The 25,593-nt window shown below is 39.5% G+C and overlaps 2 protein-coding genes across 5 annotated transcripts in view; both read right to left on the bottom strand.

Moving 5' to 3' along the window:
* Window positions 1–1,717: 1,717 nt before the first annotated feature.
* soti (scotti) lies at window positions 1,718–2,155 on the bottom strand. The gene has a single exon (XM_068296449.1). It carries the CDS (start codon window positions 2,153–2,155, stop codon window positions 1,718–1,720), a length of 438 nt encoding a protein of 145 aa, XP_068152550.1.
* Window positions 2,156–14,096: 11,941 nt separating this feature from the next.
* The window catches only part of cv-c (crossveinless c), a 101,171-nt gene continuing 89,674 nt past the window's right edge, over window positions 14,097–25,593 (bottom strand). For all 4 annotated transcript variants that reach the window (XM_068297986.1, XM_068297983.1, XM_068297984.1 and 1 more), the window contains 7 exons: window positions 22,229–22,300; window positions 18,273–18,424; window positions 16,564–18,202; window positions 16,013–16,499; window positions 15,678–15,950; window positions 15,430–15,609; window positions 14,097–15,366 (listed from right to left, as the gene is read on the bottom strand). In XM_068297986.1, the coding sequence (XP_068154087.1) occupies window positions 15,252–15,366; window positions 15,430–15,609; window positions 15,678–15,950; window positions 16,013–16,499; window positions 16,564–18,202; window positions 18,273–18,424; window positions 22,229–22,300 (2,918 nt within the window). In that variant the 3' untranslated portion in view covers window positions 14,097–15,251. The remainder of the gene's footprint in view (window positions 15,367–15,429; window positions 15,610–15,677; window positions 15,951–16,012; window positions 16,500–16,563; window positions 18,203–18,272; window positions 18,425–22,228; window positions 22,301–25,593) is intronic.

Here is a 25,593-nt window from a genome sequence, read left to right on the forward strand (position 1 = left end):
TGGTTGAGAATGAGAAGGCATTGCCCCAGGACAACAAGGCATAATTACGTTTTAAATGTTGCTGCAGCCTATTGGGTTCAGGTTTTTGTGTTCCTTTTTTTTGTTTGGTTTTTGTTGTTCTTTATTTCATGTTTAATGCATTTTCGTTTCTACCCCCCACACACAGTGTTACCAAAAAGAATTCAACAATTAGGCGGAAAAATGCAAACCGAAAATCGAGGCAATTCAATTAGAAAAACGCCAGCAACATTGTTGCATGTGGCAATTGCAAAGAGCAGCAATCAAAAAGCTTAGCTTCAAAACAGCCACAAAAAATCATGACAGCAACAAACTCATAGCTACTGCTAATAAATGGGGTCAGGGGTATGGTGTTGTGGGGAGGTGTTGCGAAGGGGGGCCATGCCACATGAGGTGGTAGTGCCACATAATAAAAGCTGCCTGTCTGTTGCAATAATGGCCGTAAATTGCCAACGCTTCCCGTTTCTATATTGTAGTTGGGGCGCCAAGCCCCATTGTTGCAACTGCAACTGACTTTGCATTTGTTGTGTGTGTGTGTGTGTGTATGCGTGATGTAAGTGAGTGCATGCCTCTGTGTCGCACATTTGTGAAATTAAATGCATTTACCTTCTGTTGTTAGTGCGCATCCCCTGCGGCTGTTATCTCTCTCCCTCACCCGCTTCCTCTTGCCCCAAACTCTTTCTCCTTCTCTCTCTGTCTGTCTCAACCAGCCGCACACCCACAAGTTTATAAGCCTTTTGGCTACATTTTGTGGCTTTGATTGCAATTATCTTTTGCATTTTGTATTTATTTGCTACACTTTTGCCCAATTGTTCGTAACCAGCCTCCCGCCTGGTTTTGGCCATTGTCATTTTGTTGGCCGAACCGTATGCTAGGCATTTGTAAGAGACATGGCCAAATATCCTGCAATTCTGTTTCACATGGCCCAAAACGAGTCAACCATTTCCATTGCCATTGCCATGAAGTTCGTCAGTTTTCAATTTTCCCTTCTCTTTACAGCTGTCTGTGTGTGTGTGTGGCTCTATCTACAGTTTATTAATTGTCAATTTCAAGCTATTTCTGATGGCCCAAAGGCAATTTGAATCTGGATTTTAGATTTATGGATATGCATGGATTCTCTGTAAAAGACATTTTTGCATTTACCTTCATTTTAAGTGAATGGAAATCGAAATGTAAATATTATACAGAATTATCTAAAACAAATAAAATCATGGAATTTTCTTTATTGTTTATAAAGTTGTTTTGCCTTGCTTTTAGAAACAATCAATATACAAGTAAACATTTGTTGACTTTTTGTTGAGAAAAATTTGAAAAACTAAAGAGAATTGCCTTTAGGTCCATAGACCTGGCCATAGCTTAGCACGACCCTTTTTAACACGATTGTGAATTGGCTGTCGTCTCTCTATTAACGCATCCTAAGCCTCGAATTTATAAACAATATGAACTCGTTTGAAATTTGTAATTTTAAAGTTGTTTTTTATTTGCCCACGGCAGTTTATTCTGGACAATTTGTAAAATTAAATTACTAATCAAAGACAAAGGCCAAGCAAATAATAGTCGATTCGTGTGTCCAGTACCATAAAAAGAACAAAGATTCTGCTAAAGATGCTGATTAAAAGGATAAATGAAGAAGACATCAATAAATAATTAGTGTATAAGTTACTCACTTGCATTTGATTGACCCTATTGCCCATAATGGTCAAAATTGTCCCCAATGTTTAGGCAAACCCTCACCATTTGGATAGTTTTTGCTATTCATGTTTTCGTACATATAGTTGGCAAAATATTCGCGACGCATCTCCGGTTGGAGATGCTGCATAGCTTGCCAACCGTTGGCAACTAGGGCACACATCTCGGGCTGGATGTGAAAGGGCCTGGCAACGGTTAAGAAGCTACGCTTCTTACGTGGCCTGGCTGGCATAGCCACAGGTCCCAGCATGTGATGTAAATTGAATGGCGGCTCATGTGGAGCATCCAGCAGCATGGCCACTTGTGGATTATTCAATCTCATTACACGCAAGCCATCCGATTCGGAGTCATCGTCATCATCTATGTCCATTTCCCTGGCAATTAGATCCTCTCCATCCATATCTTCTTCAATGAATTGCCCGTCAGGCATTAGACGATTGTTGGCCATTTCGGTGAATGGGTTGACTAACAAAATAACAACACGAAAAAAAAAAATGTAATACGGCAGTTGTAGGTTCCTGCTAAATGTGGCTAAAATGAAGTATCTAGATAAGGAATTTGATTTTTTTTACGTATTTGTACTTGTGCCTGTTCAAGTTGAGAAGTAAAACTAAAACTGTAATTGAGTCTTCATTGTGATGTAGCACTCCTGGCCTGCTCGAAACTTTTCCACACACTCACATGGAAAAACATAGTTGAACAAAGGCAAATCCCCCCGAGAGGCCAAAAAAACGGAAACTTTTTGGCTGAGAAACTACGATATTAAATTGGAAAAACAATTTCATATGCGATAAAATACAATCGAGCTATCCATTAGATGCACACACACACACCGAGAGAGAGACACACATACACATGGATACAAAGTCATATCCATATCGAACGTCTATGTGTTCCCCAATGTCCAGCTACAAATGGATAAATGTTGTCTGACATTTGCTGGGGCGCCCCCATAACCAAATCCATACCCTGGGCACCCACTGTCATTCACAGACAGACGGGCCGAGTGATTGGGCGCATTTAGCCCTATTTAACCCAATGTATATGTGTTGTGTGTGTGTGTGTGTGTGTGTGTGTGCGTTGCCATCATCATTACAAGCAATTTAACTCGTCGTAATGTTGCCATCAAGTGTGTGCCACAGCTGCGTTGCCTAGGTTGTTGTTGCTGTTGTTTGTATTTGTACTTTTGTAATGAGAGCACATTATGAACTGTGGCACATTGTGGCATGACTTCATTATGGGGCAACACAATTAATATGCTTGCCTTTTGATGATGATTTAAACTGATTGAATTCAAATGAAAAACATTTCAACATTCTTTCAGTTAGCTGAACTTTTTGAGAGATTGACTGCTGTTGTTATTGATGAATTGGAATCTCATGAAGAGTTTAAGGGGCAGCAGCAGCAACAACAATAAAATGAAACGGTTTGTTGTGCATCCAACAAGTTAGCCATTGGCAACATGTTGCTAGCAACATTTAGCAAAGCGCAGACGCAGATACTCTCGCTTTTAATTGTTCTCTGTCTCTTTGCAGTGCGATTTCTCGCTCTCTCTTTCTCTCTCTCTCGTATTCTCTCTCGTTCTAACAACAATTCATTATGGCTTTGCTCTGTCACTGTGTGTAATCACATTGTTGCCATTTTCACTTCATTATTTTACTTTTATATGGGCGAAATTTGTTTTATAGCTTTTCGGTTTCGAAATGCATTCTCTCTTTTGCTCACGCTTGAACTTTCTACCTCTCTCTCTCTCCCTCACTCTCTCTTACGGCATCTCTGAATCATTCTTGCTCTTTCTGCCATTCGCTTGCTGTGACTCTTATTTGATTTTGCTTCAGCTGGCTTACTTGAGGCTTCAGCTGGTTAAGCAACAAGGCCAGGATAATGGGTTGACTGGCCCCAAACTACTTAGTTTGCAATCGTAATCCCTCTGCCTCACCTCAATTGTTCCTTTATGGGCGTTTGTTGCTCGGAGCGACCTTGTTTGTGTAAGTGCATGTCTATTGAAGGTGGACATGGGCAGACAGTAATTATTATGCCATGTCCAGCGATAATTGATTCAATGAAATATACAACATTGTGTCATTGTCGTTCCAAGGAAAATCCTTTACTAAGCATTTGATTTTGTCCTCTATTCTTTGTTATTACTGCAAAGGATATATATTCGTCTCTCGCTGTCAAAGTAACTACTATATATAGAATGCTCAATTATGTATAGGCAGGCATATATACGCAAGTGACAATCCATACCTAATTTGAATCAATATCATAATTTATGCAAATCAGTTTTACCTATACCCCACACCCGTCATAGAATCGATTTTGCTTTCGTATTGTATGCAGATATAAAGTAAACGTTGCTCATTGAAAATACCTTCACATCAAATGTTCGCAGACTTTTTGCCAATCTCAAATGCATAGTATAAGGAGGAAAAGTAATTTTAATCATAGTAAGAAGTGTTAAGTGAATTATCTATAAATTAATTCGGTCGATTTTTAACATCTTTCCAAGACTTCAATGACTGACAGTGAACAGATTAATTCATTATAACTTTCAATACTTTCTCTTAGACTTTTCTATCATAAAATGAATTGAGAATTTAGAGAAATATTCAAAAACACAAGAATATATTGGATCTTATTTATAAAATTCTATCACTCCCGAGTCTCCAAATTTAGCTTGGGAAGTGCTTTAGATCTCTTTTAATTGACATTAGCAGCCGCTCATTTGCTATATCCATCACTTTTGAGGCATTTCAATTAACTTATAAAGAGGATTTTTCAATTGCATCAACAATTGACAGCTTTGCTCTTAGAGTCCATTAAAGGTGATGTTTAAGTTTATAAATACATTACTCTAACTAAAAATATAAGGCACTTTAATAATCAACACTCTGAGCCCAAATGACTTCCAAACGAGGAGAGCTATAGCCTCAAAAGTCAACTGTCAGTAAACTACAACCGATAATCTCATGGCAATTGAAGACTTTTATTTTATCGAGGAACTAAACCCTTTAGCTGACCTCATGATTAGTTTCAAATTCTAAGCCCAATTAAATTAAAACCTTCTAAAGTGTGAAATAACCTGTGACCTGTTGTAATCAGTGCATAAGACAAGAAAGAATTTAGCTTTGGACGATTTCAATCATTTCAGGCACTCGACAAAAATATTTTGACTTGATTATGCCATTTGAGTAGTTAATTAATTTGAAATATTTGTGCATTTAATTATTATTGGTCGGGAGTTCCACATTAGTTGATGGCTTCTCGGGCTGCTGGCTTGCGAGTGGCATTCTTTTGGTCACATAAAATGTCAACTGCATTAGCATCATCGTCATTATTATCAACGGGGGCAGGCATTTTTTGGTCCACCCATTTAGATGGCAGGCAACAGCCTTTGATCTGTGCGCGAAACAGTTGTGGTGCAGGAGAAGGCAGAGGAAGGGGCGGTGAAAGAGAGAGAGAGAGAGAGAGAGATGGCGACGTTTCGTTGCATTATGTTGCGCTTGTTAAATTCAATATAGGCGAACATATTTTTATGACAAACGGGAGTGGGAATGGAAATGTGAATGTGAATGAGAATGAGAGAGGCGTTGGTCCAGAGGCGCAGTGGATAGACGGGGTTAACTTTGAGATGGGGATCGCATGAGATGAACAGGGGTGTGTGTGTGTCGTTATGTTTTTAATTGCTTTTGTGCTATTTTCGAACTGTCTGCGTGCTGCATCCAAACAGCGATCCAAGTGGCAATGCTGCTGATGCTGCTGTTGCATCTGCCTGCATCTTTTACTAGGTGTTAATTTATTTTTAATTTTTTTTATTATTATTTATCTTGGAGCTATGTGAGATTGTCACCATCAAAGCCAGCAGAGACAAAGAATGGGCAGAGAGGGGGGCAAGATGTAGAGCCATTCTGGCCATTCCATCATCATAATAATGCTGACATTTCCATTGCATCGGAGTCATCTCTCTCTCTCTCTGTGTCTCTTTCTGTTGCCTGCAATTAATATCATTTTTATGTTCTAATGACATTCGTTGCGCTGCATTTCGTATGCATTTAGTGGTGTCTCCCCCGGCGAGAGAGAGAGAGAGAGAGAGAGAGGAGCAATATCATCGCTCAAAACGGCATGGCAGGCACGAATCTTTCAAGTTGTAAAAATGCCATTAAATTGGCAGCGAAGTGCATGCCAAGCTACTTACTACTACCATGATCACTCAACACACACACACACACACCAAATACTGTCTATACTGTCTGGCAGGCGAATGGATGGACTCGAATCGACTCGATGGATGGATGCGGCGGTGGCCATAAACTCAGCAGTGCGTAGGGCGCCCCCATTAATGGTGTCGTGGCTGGGGCTATGGCCACATTTATGCTCCCCCCCGCTCACCCGCTTGCCCTCTCTCTTTCTCTCTCTCTGTCTTCTTATTTTTGTTTATTGGCTTTAATTAATTTGTATGTTTTTATTTCGATTTTAGTTAAAAATTTTTCCTCGATTTTGCGTCTTTTGTTGTAAATATCATAAATATTTCGATGCTCTGAGGCCAAAAAACCATAAAATTCTCTTTTCAAAAAGTAATAAACTCTATAGAGTGAGTATAAATAACGATTGTAGAAAGTTGTCGGTTGGATAGATGGATGGATAGAGAGGGATGTAAAAAGGGGATGGGGTACCCCGTTGGGTGGGTGTGCATAGCAGTTTTCAGCTACTGTGTGTGTGTGCGTGTGTATGTTGAGTGTTGTATGCGGTAATCATGATTGGAATCTTAATGGTCAATAAAAACTAATTAAATGTTTTAGTGAACTCTTCTTCTGAATGATCGATCAAAAATAAAATTGATGTGTAAATCAAAGTTGAAGATTATTTGGCCATAGGTAAAATAAGAGAAATAGATTCCAAGGTGTATATACATACATACAAATGTACGTGTGTGCTCCCACACACAAACACACACACACACAGACACACGTACCTCTTCCACCACAAAGTCATTTTAATTGTCTGCATTTGGAATCGGGGCATTTGCCAGGCAGTCAGCCAGCCAGCCAGCCAGCCAGCCGTATGGCATCTTCTTCACTTTAGCTTGGGGCTTGTCGTTGACAGCAACCAAAAGGCGAGTCCAAGTCGAAATGGTTGTCTGTGCCAACCGCCTGCATCTCTTTAGCATCGACAACGTTGCTCTGTTGACTTCTTGGCTGCCGTTTTGAGTGCTAATACTGCCTCTTGCCTTCTCATGTCTCCTCCTCCTCCTGTCTCTACCTCCCCCTCCACCAACCTAACTCAACTCAACTCAACTCAACCATCCATCCTTCGTCTAACACAACAAATCGTTTATATTGCTCTGGCAAAAGGCATTCTCAAAATTGATGCGGTGTCTGCGTTTAGGTGGAAAATTGAATTTTCATTTTCGTTTTCATTTCATTTTGCCTTTGCCACGGCCCTCGTAGTTTTTTTCTGTCGTAATGCTCTGTGTGTGTGTGTGTGTGTGTGTGTGCGTGTGTGTTTGTTAACTTAAATTTGATGAGGTTGAGATATTTTAAATAAATTGTTGCATGAGTTCTGTTTGACATTTAGTTATTTTTGTTGTTGATTGGTGAAGTTGTGTGTTCCCTCCTCTCTCTCTCTCTCTCTCCACCCACCCCCGGCCACCTACAGAAACTACAAAAATGTCCCGCAGTGTCACCCACTCATTTATGCTGTGTATTTTAGCGCCCTTCCCTTTCCATATGTGCACCTGCGCCTTCACATAGGGCCTCCCGTTTGGTGGGAAGGAGCCGTGTTGGGAGGGAAATGCCTTGAAGTGGCTTCAATATAATTTTAGATAAATGGTCGCACACACAATGCATAAATCTTGTTTTCCATTCAACCGGAGGGTGAATTTCGAAGTGGGGGACGGAAAATCTTTAAATATTTCCAAATGCATTAATAAAACCATTTGATTTTGATTTTAATTGCCATGCCAAAAGGTTACACAAAATTAATACAAATTTATTTCGCCTCGACTATAAATTGGAAACCAAAAATAGAGAAAAGCGTAAAGAGAGAGGCAAGAATATCATTTTACTGCCTCTGATGGACAGTAGCCAGTGTAGATAGACATTGATAGATATTGGTTTACAAACTAAAATTAAATGACTATTAATTAACTAAAGATAAGCCAATGAACTTAAATCATAAGGGAGCCAAGGCCCCAGTTGAAGGGGTCAGCATAATTGCAGAAAACTTTCTCATTAGGCTTTTCATATATGCCTATATGTGTGTGTATGGAGACTATATCAGATCGTAAATGGATTCATCAGGAATGAACTTATCAGCTCATCACATTTATAGCTGCTGATTAATGAAGGCGAATCGAATGATTGCCGGCGGCCCTGTGTTGCTCTGCTCATTTAATTGCTGCTGCGACAAAGTTGTAAATACGTCAAAGAGCAGAGCAAAGTGAATCAACTGGCTGTGGCAGACGGCTCCAATTCAGACACATACACACAGACACACACATACAGAACATTTAGCCATTGAGTCCAGGCTCAGAGACACAGACAGCAACTGTTGCCAGCGGCGGCTGCTGTTGCTCCTGTTCCAGTTCTTATTCCTTGCTATAGCTGGCTGCTGCTGTCGGCACTTAAACGACTGACTGCAACATTCTTTGCTGACAAGGCAGTAATTAAAATTCAATTGCAATTAAAAGTGCGCACGCAAAACGAGCAACGACAAACAAAATGAACCATGGACGGCAGCAGCAACAGGCCAGGGCGGAGGGCACTGTAAAAATTTGTCGCAACGCCAACTTCTTCTTCTGTCTTTCATTGCCGCGACTCGACGAGACGCGCCTTGTTCCCCGTTCTTAGTTGCTTCCCAGAACAGAGCCCTGAAGTGCCCGCTCCCTTGGTGGGCTGCCCCCCACTTCCATCCCACCCCCTCCCCATACCCCTGCTTTATCTGTTTTGTGGCGCATTTTTGCGTAGGCGTTTGACGTGCCGCTGATTAGCTTGCAATTTCTCAGCAGTGTTTCTTTCGTTCTTGTTGACAAACTATTGCCAAATGTGCTCGATGCCGACATTCGAGAAGGTCTCTAAATATTTTTTAAGACGAAATTACAGAACTGAACAAAACGATATATACACGTATGTATGTATATATAGAAAGAAAACAATGCACAAACTAAAAATGACAACGACAACAAAAATCAAAGAAAATCATGTTAAACTCTAATCAAGACAATATTCAAATACCCTTTAAAATGATAAATCATAAGGAAATTGTTTCTTGTCAAATTTAATTAAACAAATGTATCTTATTATATAAAAATGTATTTAAATTTTAACACAAATTTGTTATATTAGAAAATTGTTGATGAGAATGAAATAACAAGTCAGAAATTAGTAATTTTGAGGCAAGGATTAAAAAACATGAAAAATGTTTTATATATTTTACAAAAACTAAACTTTCTATCGTCAAGTTTTGTACCTTAAATTATAATCAATATATTGGAAACTTGATAAAATTATGAAGTTTAGTAAGTTTTACTAATGTTAAAAGATTTCCTGAATGCAAAAGAAGACATGACTTTTTGGAATAGTACAAAAATTGAGAGAATTATAAATAAGCATAGTTTTGGTTAATTATTTGTCGAGTTTGTTATATTAATTTTTCTTCTCAAACTGTTTAGACTGTTTCCTTGGGTCATAAGCAACTATTTATGCAAGGTTTTCCATTAATTTGATTAAGCTTTTAGATAGTTAAAAGAACTATATACCCATAAAACACATAAAGTCGATGGGTTTCGAAATAAACTAACCCTTTTTGTAAGGGTATCAAAAAGCACTATCACGATGAAGCAGCACACAATGATTTTAGACGAAGAAGTCTGGGAAAAGTACAAGTATATATATATATACATACATATAGTAGTTCTGTCTGTTTACATGTAAGCATATTTTAATTGCTGCCGCAAAGAACTTTGGAGCAAAGGGCAGCAACAGCTTTTTCTTATATTCGTTTTTGCTTATTAACTGCAAGTGTTCCTAAAACAGTTAATGTAATTACTTTATGGCCAAGCCAAGCAAAAAAATGCATAAATACAAATTGTTAATTAATCAAACCCAAAAACGACTTCATCATAATATTGTCGGACCTTTCTTTACCCTTTTATTTCGTTTAATTTTCTTGTCTTGTCTGGTTATTGGTGATTTTCTTTTTTTTTCTTTGGCTTTGCTTAGTTGTTGGCCTTCCATTTATGCCTTGTCTGGTTGACAATGTCGTTGTCGTTTATTCTCATGAATTTTGAAAGCAAATGTCAGCAAAATATTGCAATTATTTATAAATGTAAATTTATCTGGAATTGGTTAGATAGGTATACATATATGAAGAAATTAATGGAATTGTAATTTGTTTTATTTTATTTTCAAATGATTATTTCTTTAATTATTAAGATTGAGTTTGTCAAATGTGAAAAAATAAAATGCATTCATAAATGCTTTTCAAAAATAGTCATTAATCGCAGATTCGTAACATGTTTTGGCCAAAACATTTATATTATTATTAGAGCGTTTAATGTGGCCAAAATAATCTCTAATACCTAAGCATATTTATTTTATTAACTCATACCTGAACCTTTTTTCTTCTAATGGATTGAAAATATTGTAAATATTGTGTTGGAGTACCCTAAACTTCGATAATCCTTGAAAAATAAATGCATAATCCTGTAAAGAAATGTTTAGAAAGAAAGAAAATGTTAATCTTATATTTGTATGTGCTGCTTCAACTGAATAAGTTTAATTTATTATTAAGACTTTTGGATTTAAATGAACAATAAATAGAAGGTGCAAACTAACGAAAGCAGTCCTCGAAATCTTAACTCATCCAAGGACTATCAGGATGTGCTATTTGTTAGGTTATCGTTATAGAAGTTGCTTATACGTTCAGTCTGATCCTTTTTGTTGTTAATTGATGTTTTTTTTAATGTGGAAAAGATGTTTTACCTCAGGTTTGTAAATGACCTTCCAAAAGCCAAATATTTCACTCTATGTTAATCGACAAGGACTAGAATTTGGTAAATAAACCACTGGAATGCATTCCTAATAGATTTGTGGTGATTATCTACCCTTAAGTTTATTAAAATTTACAAGATTTTCAGTTTCTTAATTAAACTGAAGATTTTTAAATCCGATTTCTTATCAAATAATATTTAAAAACAACTTATTTATATCTAAATTAATTGCTTCGTTTTTTTTTTAAATTCCAATTTCAGATCTCTCTTCTTTTTTTGGTGAGTTACAAATTCTCGAAACCTTTTTTTTTTTTTTTTTTTTTTTTGATATGTCTATTGGCAAACTTGTTGCCAATTTCAACCTGTCAGATGCCAATGACTGTTGCCTGCTATTTACGATAATTGTTTTCCCTTCATTAATTTATTGTTGAAACTATGTGGCATGTGATATACGCATATCTCTATACCGTGTATGTATATATATGTGCATAAATACCACTATTCGCATATGTAGAATGGGTTAATTGGGTTATGTTGTGATGATGACACGGTGTATGGGTCGGTGGGGGGTGGGGCATGGCACATAATTAATTACACACTGCGTTTAAATAACATTTTTGCTTTTTAATATTCCACACTGTCAGAATTTAGCTCGAATGTTCGAGCAATTGGCAATTGGCATTGCAGCAAAATTGCATGGGTCTATGGCTTTTCGTGCAGTGTAGTGGAGGCCCACATAATTGTCACGGTGCATTTGTGAAATAATTCTTAAATAATTTCATCAATTACATACGGTTTGGGCCAGTGTCTGGCTGGCTGGTTGGTTGGCTGGTCGGTTGGTTGTTTGTGCCATGGCCCCGGCCATTGCGTTGCGTTGCGTTGCGTTGCGTCTGCATTGCCATTTCAATTATGTTGATATTAATTTTCATATTTAATTTAACGCTCAAAGAGGACGCTTGCAATTATGTGACACAGAGGCCAGGCGATGCCAGGCCAGGCCAGGAGGTACGATGATGAGTAGTTGCCTCTGTGGGGCTGAGAGGAGTGGAGTGTCGCTGAAAATCTGTGAGCATGCAGAATGAACTGAAATGGTATTTGCGAAATCCATTTTGCAGTAAAAACCGCATGCATTATTTAATTTTTAAGTGAAATCAATTACAGGCTCGCGGGCAGCAGCAGCGAGAAAAGAACTCGCATTTGTTGGTGTGAGGCTGAGGCTCTCTTTTTGATGTTAAATGCTAGCCGACATTTGCACTGTGTGTGTGTGGGTGGATGGATAGATGGATAGGTGAGTGCCAGGGGCACAGGAAGTGCGCTTAAATGCAATTGCAGTCGGAATAAATAAATAAAAATATTTTGTGCCATTAAATTTCAATTAATAACAAGACAAATACACACACGTGCAGGGCATCAATGAAACAGTCCCAGTCAAGCTAGTTGTTGTTGTTGTTGTTGCTGCTGCTGTTGCTGTTGCAGTTGCAGTTGCATTTTGCTGGTGTTTGTTGCTGTTGCCACAATATTAATACATTTAGGCAGTGGTGCGTGTTTGGCCGCCGTACTCTGATTGCCGCAAGCCCATGAAATTAAGTCACAAATTAATTAATTAATGCAATCAATACGTTGGACAGTTGCATTGCTGTTGCTGCTGTGTCGCTGCATGTGGGCAACATGGCAATTTGCAATTACAATTATGCATTGCTTGACTGCTGGCAGCAGCAGCCATTTCTTGCACTCTAAATATAGGCATAGTTATAGCCAACTAGGCCGACTATAAGGTTGCCTCTTGCCTGGGTCTGGACTCGCTCACACACACAAACACTCACACTTTTACACTCAGACAGGAGCTCCAACACACACGCTAGAGCTAACATAATTTTTTAATGGACTTTTAATGTTTGTCGCATGTGCTCACGGGTGTGTATGAGTCTCTAAGTGTGTGTGTGTGTGTGTCACATAAGCTTTTCTTTTTGGGGTCAGTCAGTTTGGTAGCTTGGGCACAATTAGCGGACGCTTGTACTTAACATGTGTTAACCATCTACAGAGTTGCAATGGTTTATAATTTTTCTCCTTCTTTCGGCATTTCGTGTACTGTCCATTTATCATACATACATACATACATACATTCGCACATATACATACATATGTATGTATCTACATATATGAGCCAACTGGGCGGCGGCCAGTCAATTAGAGAGCAACAAGACGCCATTATTGAAAATTGTCCGTTTAAATGGTTGAATGCGACAAACTGGTTTTACTTACTTACCGTGCTATATATATGCAGGTGAATTGCTAATTGCCACACGTTAAAACAGTTAACTCTGCATATACTTATATAAGCAGTTAAAAGTGACATTAACAACAAGTTGAGGCACTTAATCAATGGTACACAATACCTTACAAATGAGTGTGAAAATAGAGAAATCAAAACAATTTTCTGTGGGCGTGAATTTTGAGAAACACTTATGTAGATCTACCCCTAGATGTAGTTTTGCTAAGCTTAAAACGACATTAAAATTTTAAATATATGTATTTATTGCTAAAATTTTTCCATAAACTATTATCTCTGTTTTTTTTTAAGAGATGATATTTTTGAAACAGCTTAAATACCTGGCTAAAAAAAAAAAAAGTTAGACAAATAGAAAACAATTTTTTTCTACTAAACTTCAGCGCAAATAATGTAAGCTTAGTTTATTAGTTTCTTTATAGACTTTCTGTTGTAAGGAAAAGCAAATGTATAGCCAATTGACCGAATCGCTGAGCTAGAGACAGAAAACAAAATATTACATGAAACTAAGTCATTTAAATAATACAAGCAAGTATTTAAAATAATAAATACATTTAATTTATTTGCAAAGCAGTTGTTCTGTTTTAAATTAAAGTTCAAAGAACGCGGCAAACAATTATACATTTAACAACACTGATAAAAAATACCGGTGTTTGCTAATGTCCCATTATTTAGCGCCACTGTGCTACACTTTCTGGCAAAAAGTGCTAAGGGTGCGAGTAATAGTGCTAAGGGTGCGAGTAATAGTGCTAAGGGTGCGAGTAAAAGTCCTAAGGGTGCGAGTAACAGTGCTAAGGGACGAGTAATAGTCCTAAGGGTGCGAGCAAAAAACGGTCAAAAGGATATTTGAAATCATCATTTGTCATTCAGCTGAACTCTGTCCTAAGTTTATTGTTAACTGAGATAAAATTCTCGACCCTTTTTAAGTGCCAGTTTTCAGCCATATTTGGAAATCTTTAATATTCTCAACCAATTTTACCAGGACCTGAAAAAGATCAAAGATCTGTAACACTTACTAGTTTATTGACAAACTGAAAACTAAAGATTGAATTTTCTTTTAACCTTTTTAAAATAATACAAATTTAAGGATACATTTTTCATTTCATAATATGATTTGTATGTAGTTTTATTGTTTTTGCTTTATGGTTTATGTATTACTTAATGCTTGGCTTGTATACACCGATTTCGGTTGGTTAGTGTGTTCCTCTGCATTTGCCATTAGTATTTACTTCAGATTCAGGTATATATATATAAATATATATACATTTAAATATATATATATATGTATAGATAGACAAATACACAGACATACAGATATAACTTAATCGAATCGAATCGAAGTAGTGAAATCAATTCGTGTCATACAAACATAAACATACATATACATTTATATCCACAATTTATCGAGACTAACAATTAGAATTCCGATTTCATATCATATTGATTGGCTTATTCAAACACACACATCGATAATGCATCGATCCATCCGATCATTATCATTTAATTTAATCCGTAGACAAATATTTCCGTTTCTCTTATATTGTTGAGTGTATGTGGGTTAGTAGATTAACTTAAATTTATAGAATTTGACTAGTTGAATTTGCTTTACACATTTTTAAGGTTGCTGATTTTTGCCTTTCGTCCCGTTTTCTAGACATATTTGCCATATTTCTCAATTTTACATAAATTGCGGAGACTACAAACTAATTAACATTAAAGATATAATTATAGAACGTAAACATAGACTTTAGCAAGAAATCATAATATGTGTTTATATATGTATATATATAGATATAGATATAAATTTAGGTATATATATATTTTGTGATATTTATGTGTTGAGTATTTTGAATGTTAGATTTCATATCGTAAAGTCAAAGTATCGTATGCATAAGTTAGGACCATGTAAAAATATAATACAATAAGCTATAGTTAAATTTAAAACCGAAAACGTATTTGAAGGTTGTATAAAAAAGGCGTATGGGGTATTCTTTCGTAACTAAGTATTTACAAAAATAGATATATACTTATATATCATGATCATCATCTTTCACTCTCTCTCTCTCTATCTCTCTTTCCCTGTCTGTCTCTCTTTTTCTGCATTTTTTCCACTTAAGCTCATTGTGGTCCAAGGTTTCTGTTTAGGTCATAATTGGTGGAGGTTTTCTTTTTCTCTTTCACATAAATGCTTCAACGATTACATATATAATACAACGAATATCCAAAAAATAGGAGAAGATTTCCAATTCAAAGGTCGAGGTTGATTTAGACCTTACTCTCAGGTCCATCGGCCACATGCTTAAAGGCCAAACGTATGCGCGATAAGTAGTGCGAGCAAATGTGTCCATAGTTTTTGTTGTACCATTCAGGTGTCTTGCCCCTAAAAGTAGGCAAATAATTAACAAATGTGATCATCAAATCGAGGGGTTGAGGGTAAACTTACTTGACATCAACTCTTGCCAGATGCATTACACGGGATCTGCCACTGCCACAAGGCTCAATGAGATAACGCGAGGCCAGAACGACGCCACGCACAGCTCCAAAAAGCGGCTTGGCCTTGGCATGGTCAATGGAGGTCTCCACTATAACGCAGGCACCGCGCGGCAAATCCGTTTGCCATGAACTAGAAGAAGAAAACGTGATTAATTTGAAAATGCCTAGCAAATAAAAGATTTGACATAATTTACTAACCGTAGGACACAAAAGTCTGAAGTGAGCTGACCATCTAAAGCATATTGATAGATTTCCGTGCGATCATCTAGCTTCTTCACCGTCTGACACTGCAACAGATTGGCATCCCACGAGGCGCGCTGTTTAATTATGTAGCCAAGCACTTCACAGGGTGGACCCTCTATCTCTGTGGAACATCGCCAAAGACGCAGTGGATGACCATCGCCCACCTTCTTGTAGGCAATGTCCACATTGCTGTCATTTAGCGAAGTTATGGAGAACCATCCACGAGTCCTGAAAGAAATTAAAAGTCATTTAAGTAAGGCCGAAACTTTTTGTTCTGTGTAGCGACTTACTTTTCCCGCCCCTCTTTAATGGTGGCGCTGGTGCATTCATAGAGATAGCCCCGCCAATTGTGGAACTGCATGCCCTCGCCAAGCGCCTCAAGGGGCACTGGCTTCGACTCCTCCATGTAGCCAAAGTTACACTTGCCCAGCTTTTCCTTCGCGGCCGTGTAAATTGGTTTGTAGTGATCGATCATAAAGGACAGACACTCGTGAGAAGCCTTTGCCTCGGCCAGTTCTTTCATGTCAGGCATGCCAGAGCCTTTGCCCTTGCGACGCGGTGAGGCCGACACCGAAGCCGATCCCGTGGCAATGGAAGAATGGAAAATGGACTGGGCCAGACAAACTCCCAAATTATTGCTTGTCATTTGATTCAGTTGCGAGTTGGCGGCCACAATGGTTAGGAACTCGAGCAATACATAAAGGATTTCTCGATTCTCATCGGGCAACAGCAATACGGCACACTGGATGGCATCCAGACGCACTTCAACTGGCAAATCTACAACGAACAAGGGAAAGTACTTAAAACGAACTTTTTAAATCATATTTCTCTCGTTACTTACGCTGAAAAATGGCCACAAATGTCTCCGACATCTTGGTGGTTAGCAGGGATTCGGGCAATTCGCGGAAATACTGTTTCAACATGTCGGCCACATCGTAAGCCTGCTGCAAGTCAAACACATCCATGCACTCGGCCGTCGACTCGGTCACCTCGATCTGTTCGCGTAGTTTAATGATGCGCGATTTGCCACCGCTCTTGCGGAAGATGCCCACCTGATCCAGAGCGTTCAGCTGCAGCCAACGGAGGGCAGCACGCACAGCTACGGGCAGAGTCTGGCCGCTGCGCTGGAGGATCAGCAGCAGGGGCACACCAAACACCTTCTTGTCCTTGTAGTCGGGCATTTTGATTTTCTTAATAAATTTCGGTAGCTCCCAGTTCCAGCCCGAGCGGTGGGTGGGGCAATAGCGTTCCATGTAGCCGGTGAGGGTGACCAGAGCCAGCTTGCGAATGATTTGAAGTTGGCCAGCCGACATGGCGGCAAACGGGATGCCAGCATCCTCTTGTTGTGGCTCGATTTTCTTGGAGAAACACTTGCGGAATATCATATTGGGTCGTTCCTCCATTTGAAAACTGTGCCAGCGGACGACTGGTTGTCGTTTCGAGCTGCTGCCGCCACCACCCTGATCGCCCTCGTCATTCTTCTGTTCCTTACGGGTGGTACTTCGCGAACGGAATGAGGACGAACGGAAACCATCGCGTTTCTTTGGGTCCTTGCCCAGATTAAGAGAACCACCACGGGTTAGTTTCTTGACTTTGACCTCGGTGGTATTGCTGTTGGCATCCTTGATGAGCAATTTGCGTCCCTGATGGCACTCCGAGTCCGAGTGGGCGCCAATGTCATCGACTTTGCCTGAGCGCTGCAGGAATCGTCGTGCCTTCGAGGGTTTCCGGAGTGATAGTTTGCCCCCTGTTGAGGACTCCTGGCTGTCGCTGTAGTAGGAAGAGGAGTCGTCCGACTTGCCCTCCTTCAACTGGGTCATGGGACTCGAGAAGAAATGCAGGGGACTGGTACGCATCGATCGTGGAGTGGTCGGTGTACGTTTCGGGCTGGCACGATTGGGACTTAGGAAATTCTCGCTATTGCTGGGCACCTTCAGCTCATTGCCAAAGAACGGAGCCTTGGGGAATGTGTGCATGGGACTGAGAGCGGAGGGTGAGGGAGGTGTGGAGTAGACTGCATCCGGTTTTCGCAGGCTGCTACGCTGGCCGAACTGAGACAGATCCAGCACCTGGGGCCCACTTATTACGACATTCTCACGATTCTGACGCTTGCGGCGACGTGATTTAATGGACTCGACTCGACGCAGGAATGCCTTTGCGCTATCCTTAAACCGTTCACTGCCAGTTCGCCTTAAACGGGCCGCTGCCCCGCCATCGGAACCATCGTCTGTGCCACCAGCTGCCTTGCTGCAGCCAGGAATCATGAGAGTGATGCCAGTGCCACCTACCGCATAGCTATCATCCTCAAACCGATCCGGACTGGACTCTTTGGATGAACTCTCCGTCTTCTCCACATTCAACAGACCCGGCGGTGGCAGCTCCAAGCCCATTTCCCCTATGCGCGACCAGCGTCGAATGTTTCGTTGGAATGTCCAGTTTTCGCTCAACGCAAAGTTCTCATCATCGGATTCCTCCTTTTGCTGCAAGTGTGGGACCCAATCGATCAGATCACTTGAAGTGGGTTGTTGGCTTAGATTAGATAGAGCTTACCTGTGGCGTTTGGGGCTTATGGGATTGATCCAATCTCATAGTAGCACACCTATTGAGGACACAAAGTCGTCTATAGAGCGACTGCAGCTGATCGTTCTCCAGATTTGGATGATCTTTGGCTACATTATTCAAATCGATCGGAAACTGATGATCTGCAAAATTCAGGAAAAGTAAAGGAAGGATATCATTATTAGCTGCAAGGTTCTTTGTTCTTGTTTTAGTCGTTTGTCCGTTCTTTTGCTTGTACTGCGACCGTTCGCTTTGACGTTGCGTGAAATTCTAACTGACAACTGAGAAACCAGAAACATTGAACGAACGCCCATGGCGCCAGAAGCAGCAGAAACCAACGAACCAACGATCGAACTAGCCAGGCGCTCATTAAATTTTCACAGCGTTTTTCCACATATTTGCGTGGCCAATTTGCACGTAGGAAATCAAGTTCCACCATCAACAACAGCAGCGACCACATAAACTAAGATACACGCCAGACGTTTACATATGTCGCGTCGCAATGCGTCGCCTCTCCTCGCATTGCACCGCTTTTGGTAGCCTTCACAATTTTCACATCGTAGGATGTTTGCAGCGAGCCTGGAAAACTAACCCCCTACCCACCGTTCTCTACCAGGTGCATGGATTATTGTTTATACAACAATATCGTTAGCATTGGAATAATATTTTCCTTCTTATTTTCTTTGTTGTTGCTCTTTCTTTGGCTGTTCCTTCTTAAAGTGCCGCGCGGCATTCACGGTTTGTTGAACCCAGTACTCATCGTCGAGTCGTCTCGTAAGAAGTAGTAACGCCCCACATCATTGGCCCACTCTCGGGGCATAAGCTTTTTATAGTTTTGTTTATGCGCCCAAGTCCAGTGCCCATTCTCTAGTGCCCTGCTGCCCCATGGCTGCTGGATATTTATAAGTTAATTTTAATGTTTTACTAAATGTTGTATGTTTAGTTTCTAATCGAATGCACTTTGAAGCTGATGAAATAAACAAAACGCACACACACACACACACACAATAGCTTTTTGCCCGTGAGGAGACCCAAATTTAGAAGTGTGCCACTTAATGATGGGCACCAACTACTCTTCGCACCTCTTTCCACCGATCTTTCTCTCCCTCTCTCTTACTATTACTCAGGGATTCCATCCTTTGTTGACGTCAGACACAAATTATTTGGAAATTGTAATTGCTTTTCTTCTCTCACTCTCACTCTTACTCTTTTGTTTTTGTTGTTGTTGTTGCTGCTGTTGTGGCTTTTCTTTTTCTTTAGTTTACAATAATTTACAGAGGTAATTTAGCTTCTGCCTCTGCATTTATTAGGCCAATTATATGATTAATCTTTTGGCCATAGGCTGATGACGCAGATTGCTTGAGTTTCTTTATAATTGTTGCTGTTATTGCTTTTCTTGTAATAAAGAACAATTTATGGGTATTATATATAGATATATGTATGTAGATATATAGATTCAGTTGACCTGGAATCTGTATCTAATTGGCTGGCAAAATTTGTTAAAATGTTCAATTTCAATTCAATTCTCTAATTAGTCTTTACACAATCGATTTTCTTTTTAAACGATGCTCATATCATCCAGAGGTTGGCAAGGGTCTCTCTCTCTCTCTCTCTGATTGCCATCTGCTTAAACACTCCCCATATGATCTTGGGTCGGCAAAGTCACACCCTCGAATTAAGTCTGCCACTTTTAGTGAATAATGTGTTGTTTGTAAGCAGTGGAAAGAGAGCAAAAAGTAACAACGGCAAAAGGAATACAAAACAAACAAACAAAACGGAAAATTACATTGCTCTCCTTTCAATACCCTGTAAACCCAATGAATCTCGAGGCATTTTCTTTAAATGAAATAGTTGCATTTAGAATTCGAATCCTTAAATTAAGCTAAACTACGTTTCTGCCTCCACTTTAGTTCATGCTGGCTTCAACAGTCAATCCATCGATTCTTGGCCTTAAATTGCAGTTTGCTTGTTAGATTGGCAAATATTCGTTGGCTAATATTAAAACTAATAGTTTATGTAGTAAGCACACGAGATTTAATATTGCACTATTCTGTTTGGCCAATTTCATCAAAATATTTGCATAATTTGTTATTTCAATATTTGCAGCTTTAATGCAATTTGTCTGCTTGGCAATGTGCCTAGCTTAGCAACATGTATCTCACTAGCAACTTGTTGCCAACAAAATGTTGATGTTGGTTGAATGGCAAATAAACGAGTTAAATGTGTGGAGAAACTTTCTCAGTTAGTTCATTCGAATAAGGGTATCTAAGAGTCTTTGCCGGTTTCATAAAGACTTGATTTCGTTTTGTTTGTCCCTGGCTTAAGCAAATTAACAGTCGCTTACAGCTGGAACACCTCCTTTCAGCGAGCCAAATGACAGAGCATGCAACAGGGAAGAGAGTTAAACACCTACGGCATTTTGATTTGCAAAAGACCAAACCCAAACTCCAAAAAAACATAAGACTACAAAACGAAAAACACAAAGAAGAAGAAGACATGGAGGAAATAAAAAAGAAAAGCAAAACATGAAATCCTGGCCCAGAGGAGGCGCTCTCGTCTCACTGCGCATGCGTCGCTGCCTTGTTTACACGAAACTCATTAAAATACGCATTTATCAAGTGTCTCTGACTTGGGTTGGGATACACAAATCCGAATCTCCGTAGATGGGGATGAGTTGGCATTGGAGTTATAATTCTCATTCTGACCGGGTAGGGTTGGGCCCAGTTTAAATACCATGCACCACAAATTATTCCGCAAGTTACAAATTTCATTTTGGAATGCTTCTTATTCTTCTTCTTCTTGTTGGTCTTCTCAGTCGTCATGTAGTTTTTGTACGAATTTATGCAATACAATGGAGCATATATTTCAAGGTCGAGCGCCTCGGGACAACTTCAAATTGCAGGCTCTCCATTTCAGATTCACTTTTTTTGTTGCTTCTTTTGGATACTTGAATTTTTGGGGTCTTTTTTCACATAATTCATATAAAGTCGGCAAACTTTTTTTCTTCTGCTGGCTTAAAAAGAATCTTTTCCAATCGTGTTTTTTGGTTGGGGTTAAGGGAATTTATTTATTTGAATTTTGGGCAAAGATTGGCGAACCTCATCAATCTGAGCGGCCTTCAGGCGTTAAACGCAAAGCGACAAATGCCCATGGATAACCGAAAGAAGGGTCTCGATTAAGGAATTGAAATGAACAAGCGGCTTGAGTCAAGTTCAATGAACTGCGACTAACATTTTGGCTTGAGTGTGTTCACTTTTTGGGGCCTTTGACCCTTATTTCGCCAAGCGAGAGAGACAAGCAACCAAATGTATTCTTTATATGAAGGTGGTCCACATAAATTTGTTGCGTGTCCTTTGGTCTTTTATTATATTTTATCTGGCAAATTCTTAGCCATGATCCCCCGGCCTCTATCTAAAGAGAAGGAGTGCGCGATCCCAACAGGGGCGTTCCTTTGCTTTCAATTTCGCTTGAAAGGATTTTTTGGCGTGCCGTGAATATCAAGTTTCCTTTATTTTTGAGTTTTGGTTTTTTTTGGCTGTTTCGTTTGGGTTAGGCATATCCATGGCATTTGCTTTGATGGTGTTGAAATCTTTAGACTTCAAGATGCGAGCGTGATGCGGCACTTAAAAGGTGTTCTGCTGCGCGGTGTTTGTGGTTGTTGTTGTTGTTGCTGCTGCTGCTGCTGCTGTGGCACTCAAAATTGCCACGTCATAAATGTTACCGGAATGGTTGCTATTTACTTTTAGCATCAGGCGAAAGTGAAAGTTCATGTAATAAAATTAATAAAATGGACGAGGAGAAAAAAACAGACCTCACCATAAGTAAGTATATATAAAAACTATTAAAGTTGGTCAAGTGCTAAACTGAATGACGTAGTCAGAGACCTTCCAATTATCAACCACGCCCCCCTCACGCCCCGGACATTGCGTGCTGGGACTTGAACTTACCTTCATACATCTGTGCATATTGCGGAAAACCTGCGGCCCTCAGCCATTTACAAGCTTCCACCGCTTCGATTTCTGTAATGGAAAGAGAAAGAGAAAGAGTGGTGGGTGAGAAGTTGCATGTTGATATTACGTATACGCCGAGCGGGCGGCAGTCAATTGAAATTAATTGTGATGAAATTGCCGAGCAACGCACCAAGCGAGTGTTTGCGCGAATCCTGGAACAAAATGCAAAAGCCATGACCATGACGGCAAAAACCAATTAAGCCACACGAATCGAATGACCGACCGAACCGTGTTCCCTCTGGTTTTTAGCCTGTTATCCATTGTCCATTCATTGTGTTGAACATTTCATGGTCATTTGATGGATTATGTTGTAAACTGTCCAAAAATTATGTATTATGCGGTCAGACGCGAAAAACTTTACATTTACCAGAGCCCTACCGACTGACCAACTGACTGACTGACTGACTGACTGACTGACGTCTTTTTAAATTGTATTTTGCCTTTTACCCTGTGGCTACAAATTTTTGTTTTCTTTGACGAGTTTCTGCTGCTGTTGCTTGATGATGTGACATGAAAGTAAAAGTTTTTTTTTTTTGAAGAATTTTCGCGATGCTTTAAAACAGATTCAAACCAAAAAATTTAACCCAAAATGGCCTGAATCTTTGTATATGTACATATATTGTTTTTATTTTTTTTTGTTTGCTTTAGCTAATTTGCAATAGACACAATCGTAAAAATTCACTGAACCGCAAATAACTAATTCATATCATATTTTCATGGCGCAAATTGAATGAGTTTGAGATGCAAAGAGACAAATCAAAGTCGATATATATATGTATATATAAATAGAAGATAACTCAAAGGAAGATTTCTAATGAATTCAAATTGTATTCCAGTTCGTCTGCCACAAAAGACAACAAAAGAATTGTCTTTGAGTTAAATTAGCTCAAAAGAAAGCCACAAAGTAAGGCCGCTTTGGTTTCTATTTTAAATGCTAATCTATTTCGCTCACACTCTATAGATGTGTGTGTGTGTGTGTGTGTGTGTTGGGTGTATGTTTAACATTGTTCGAAACAAAATCAATTTGTGCTAGAACCAGAGCTATCGATTTTTAATCAAGTTTATCGTTACCGTCACATAGCTAAAGAGATAGAAAACGAGAACATGAAACAGTTTCCGGCTGGACCAAGTCCATGTGGTGTCGTTTGGGTTGGGTTGTCTGTTGCCTGGTTGAATTATTATTGAGTTTTGCAAGCGATTAACTTGCCCGACAGCCAGGACAAGCACACACACACACACACACCTTGAGTAACAGAGCAACTGAGCCGGATGGGCTGCCCGTCAGTCAGCTCGCACATCCTGTTGGAAAGGGTTTGCTGCTTTTTATTTTTAAACAACCCTTTCAGCATTGGCTAACAACAAATGCAAAAGCAACAACAAACCCTTGAAGCATAAATCGATGCCACACGAATATTTTGCTATCAATTATGGTCTAAACTGACCTATGCTCCGTGCTTCTTCTATCCACCTAGGCCACTCTCTGCACATACAACCTAATTAAGTAGCTCTATAAATAGATGTACATACATATAGAGAAAACATAAGGCAAAGAACAATATTTGTAAATGCCAATTAAATGTTATGAAAATTGCTCATACGCCGCATGGTCCCGTTGTTTTTTCTCTCCCAACATGCCCATTTAAAAGCCATTTAAAGTGAACATTTTTCTATTGTTCTTGTTTTCGTTAGAGTTGGATGGAAGGGGGCGAGGTTGGAGGTTGGAGGGATGGCTGCTGCTGCTGTTCCTGCTTATTGCGTCAGGGTCAATATTTGTTGCTGTTTGTCACACACATACACCCACCCACACATACACTCACAAACACAATGGGCCGCCTACTTGTTGTTATTGCCCACCTGCTTCACCCACAGACGTTTTTCAAACAACAAACGACGCGTAAATTCATCAACTTGCCTGCTCACAGGATAATTATTATTCTCTTGGACCCATGTACATACATATATACATATACCACTGTGTGTGTGTGTGTGTGGGTGTGTGTGTATGCAACAGGCTTCGATGTTGATCAGAGTTTACAGGCCATGTCAGGTCAGGTAAAGCTTTTGGTGTAAGCTGCTAATTAAAAATGTATGAAAAGAAATGCCAAATGGGCTTTAACTTAAGCTCTCCCTTTCAGCACGTTAAAGTTGACTTTGACATGAGAAATATGACGACTACATAAATAGCGGCTAACATTTGCATAAGTCTTCTATCTAAAATGCAATTACCGACAACAAAGTGTTCTCTTTAGCTCTGATGATGGCAACGTTTTACCTAACCGGCTCCTATCCATCTATCTATCTTCTCTGTCTCTCTCTCTATATATATACATTTATATTGTTGTTGAAAATTTTCAATTAAAATTTGCATTGATTTCAACCGCGATGATGAGCTAGCTTTAGCCTCCAATCCTCCTCTTTTCTGTCTTCTGTTGCCAGCATTAAGTGTGAATGAAAGTTCCTAACACAATTGTTGGCGCCTTCTTCTTGTTTCTCCTCTCTCTCTCTCTCTCTCTTTCTATCTGCCTGCAGTTTGTATGGCATGGAAAGAATGTTAGTGACACGCTTTGTCTTTGTATGTGCTCCACAAAAAGTTAAGTGAACCAATACCAACACACACACACACACAGAGAGGGAGAATGGGTATGCAAATGACATTCGCACACATATCTACTTGATTATGGCTTACATGTTGGAGCCTTATGTAAAGGGATGCCTTGGCCAAAAGCACCGAATGCGGAAATTTGCAGTGAGCTGCGTTGTGTCTTCTATATTTATGGCGTCAGCATTGGCTGCATCCTCTCTGTCTCTCTTTGCCCTGGCGTTTTAACTGCTGTGGCACGCGGCGTATGCGTAACAAATATGTTTTGTTGAAAGTTTATTTATACCAACTTTTTCTGTCCTTGTTTGCTGGTGAGAGTGTGTGTTTGTGTGTGTGTGTGTGTGTTTTTGGGCTTACAGCAATTGAATTTGCCTACGCCTAAAAGCCTTCATCCATAATTATTTTCGGCCTTTCAATAAATTTTGTATATGGCCAAATTGAATTTGGGCTTGTTAATTCAGTTAAACTTGCAGCCTGGTGGCAAGTTTATTTTGCCATACACAAAAATCCATTCTCTCGCAAAATGCTTTTATTTTGGCTTGATCAAATGGCTAATTGAATGACCGCTGGGGCTGAAAACAATGCGATTATTTATCCGCAAAATGCAGTTTAATCGGTGACTAAATTGCTGTGCCTTTTGTTTTTCAATATTAGCATTATTATTCTAATAGGTGTTGGCAATTAATTAATTGTATAAATTGTT

The sequence above is a fragment of the Drosophila tropicalis genome, unplaced genomic scaffold (genome assembly GCF_018151085.1).
Source record: "Drosophila tropicalis isolate 14030-0801.00 unplaced genomic scaffold, ASM1815108v1 contig_859, whole genome shotgun sequence".
NCBI lineage: Eukaryota > Metazoa > Arthropoda > Insecta > Diptera > Drosophilidae > Drosophila > Drosophila tropicalis.

Bases quoted from the DNA above. Each gene is read 5' to 3' on its own strand.
- soti (XM_068296449.1), bottom strand. From the start codon at position 2,155: ATGGCCAACAATCGTCTAATGCCTGACGGGCAATTCATTGAAGAAGAT.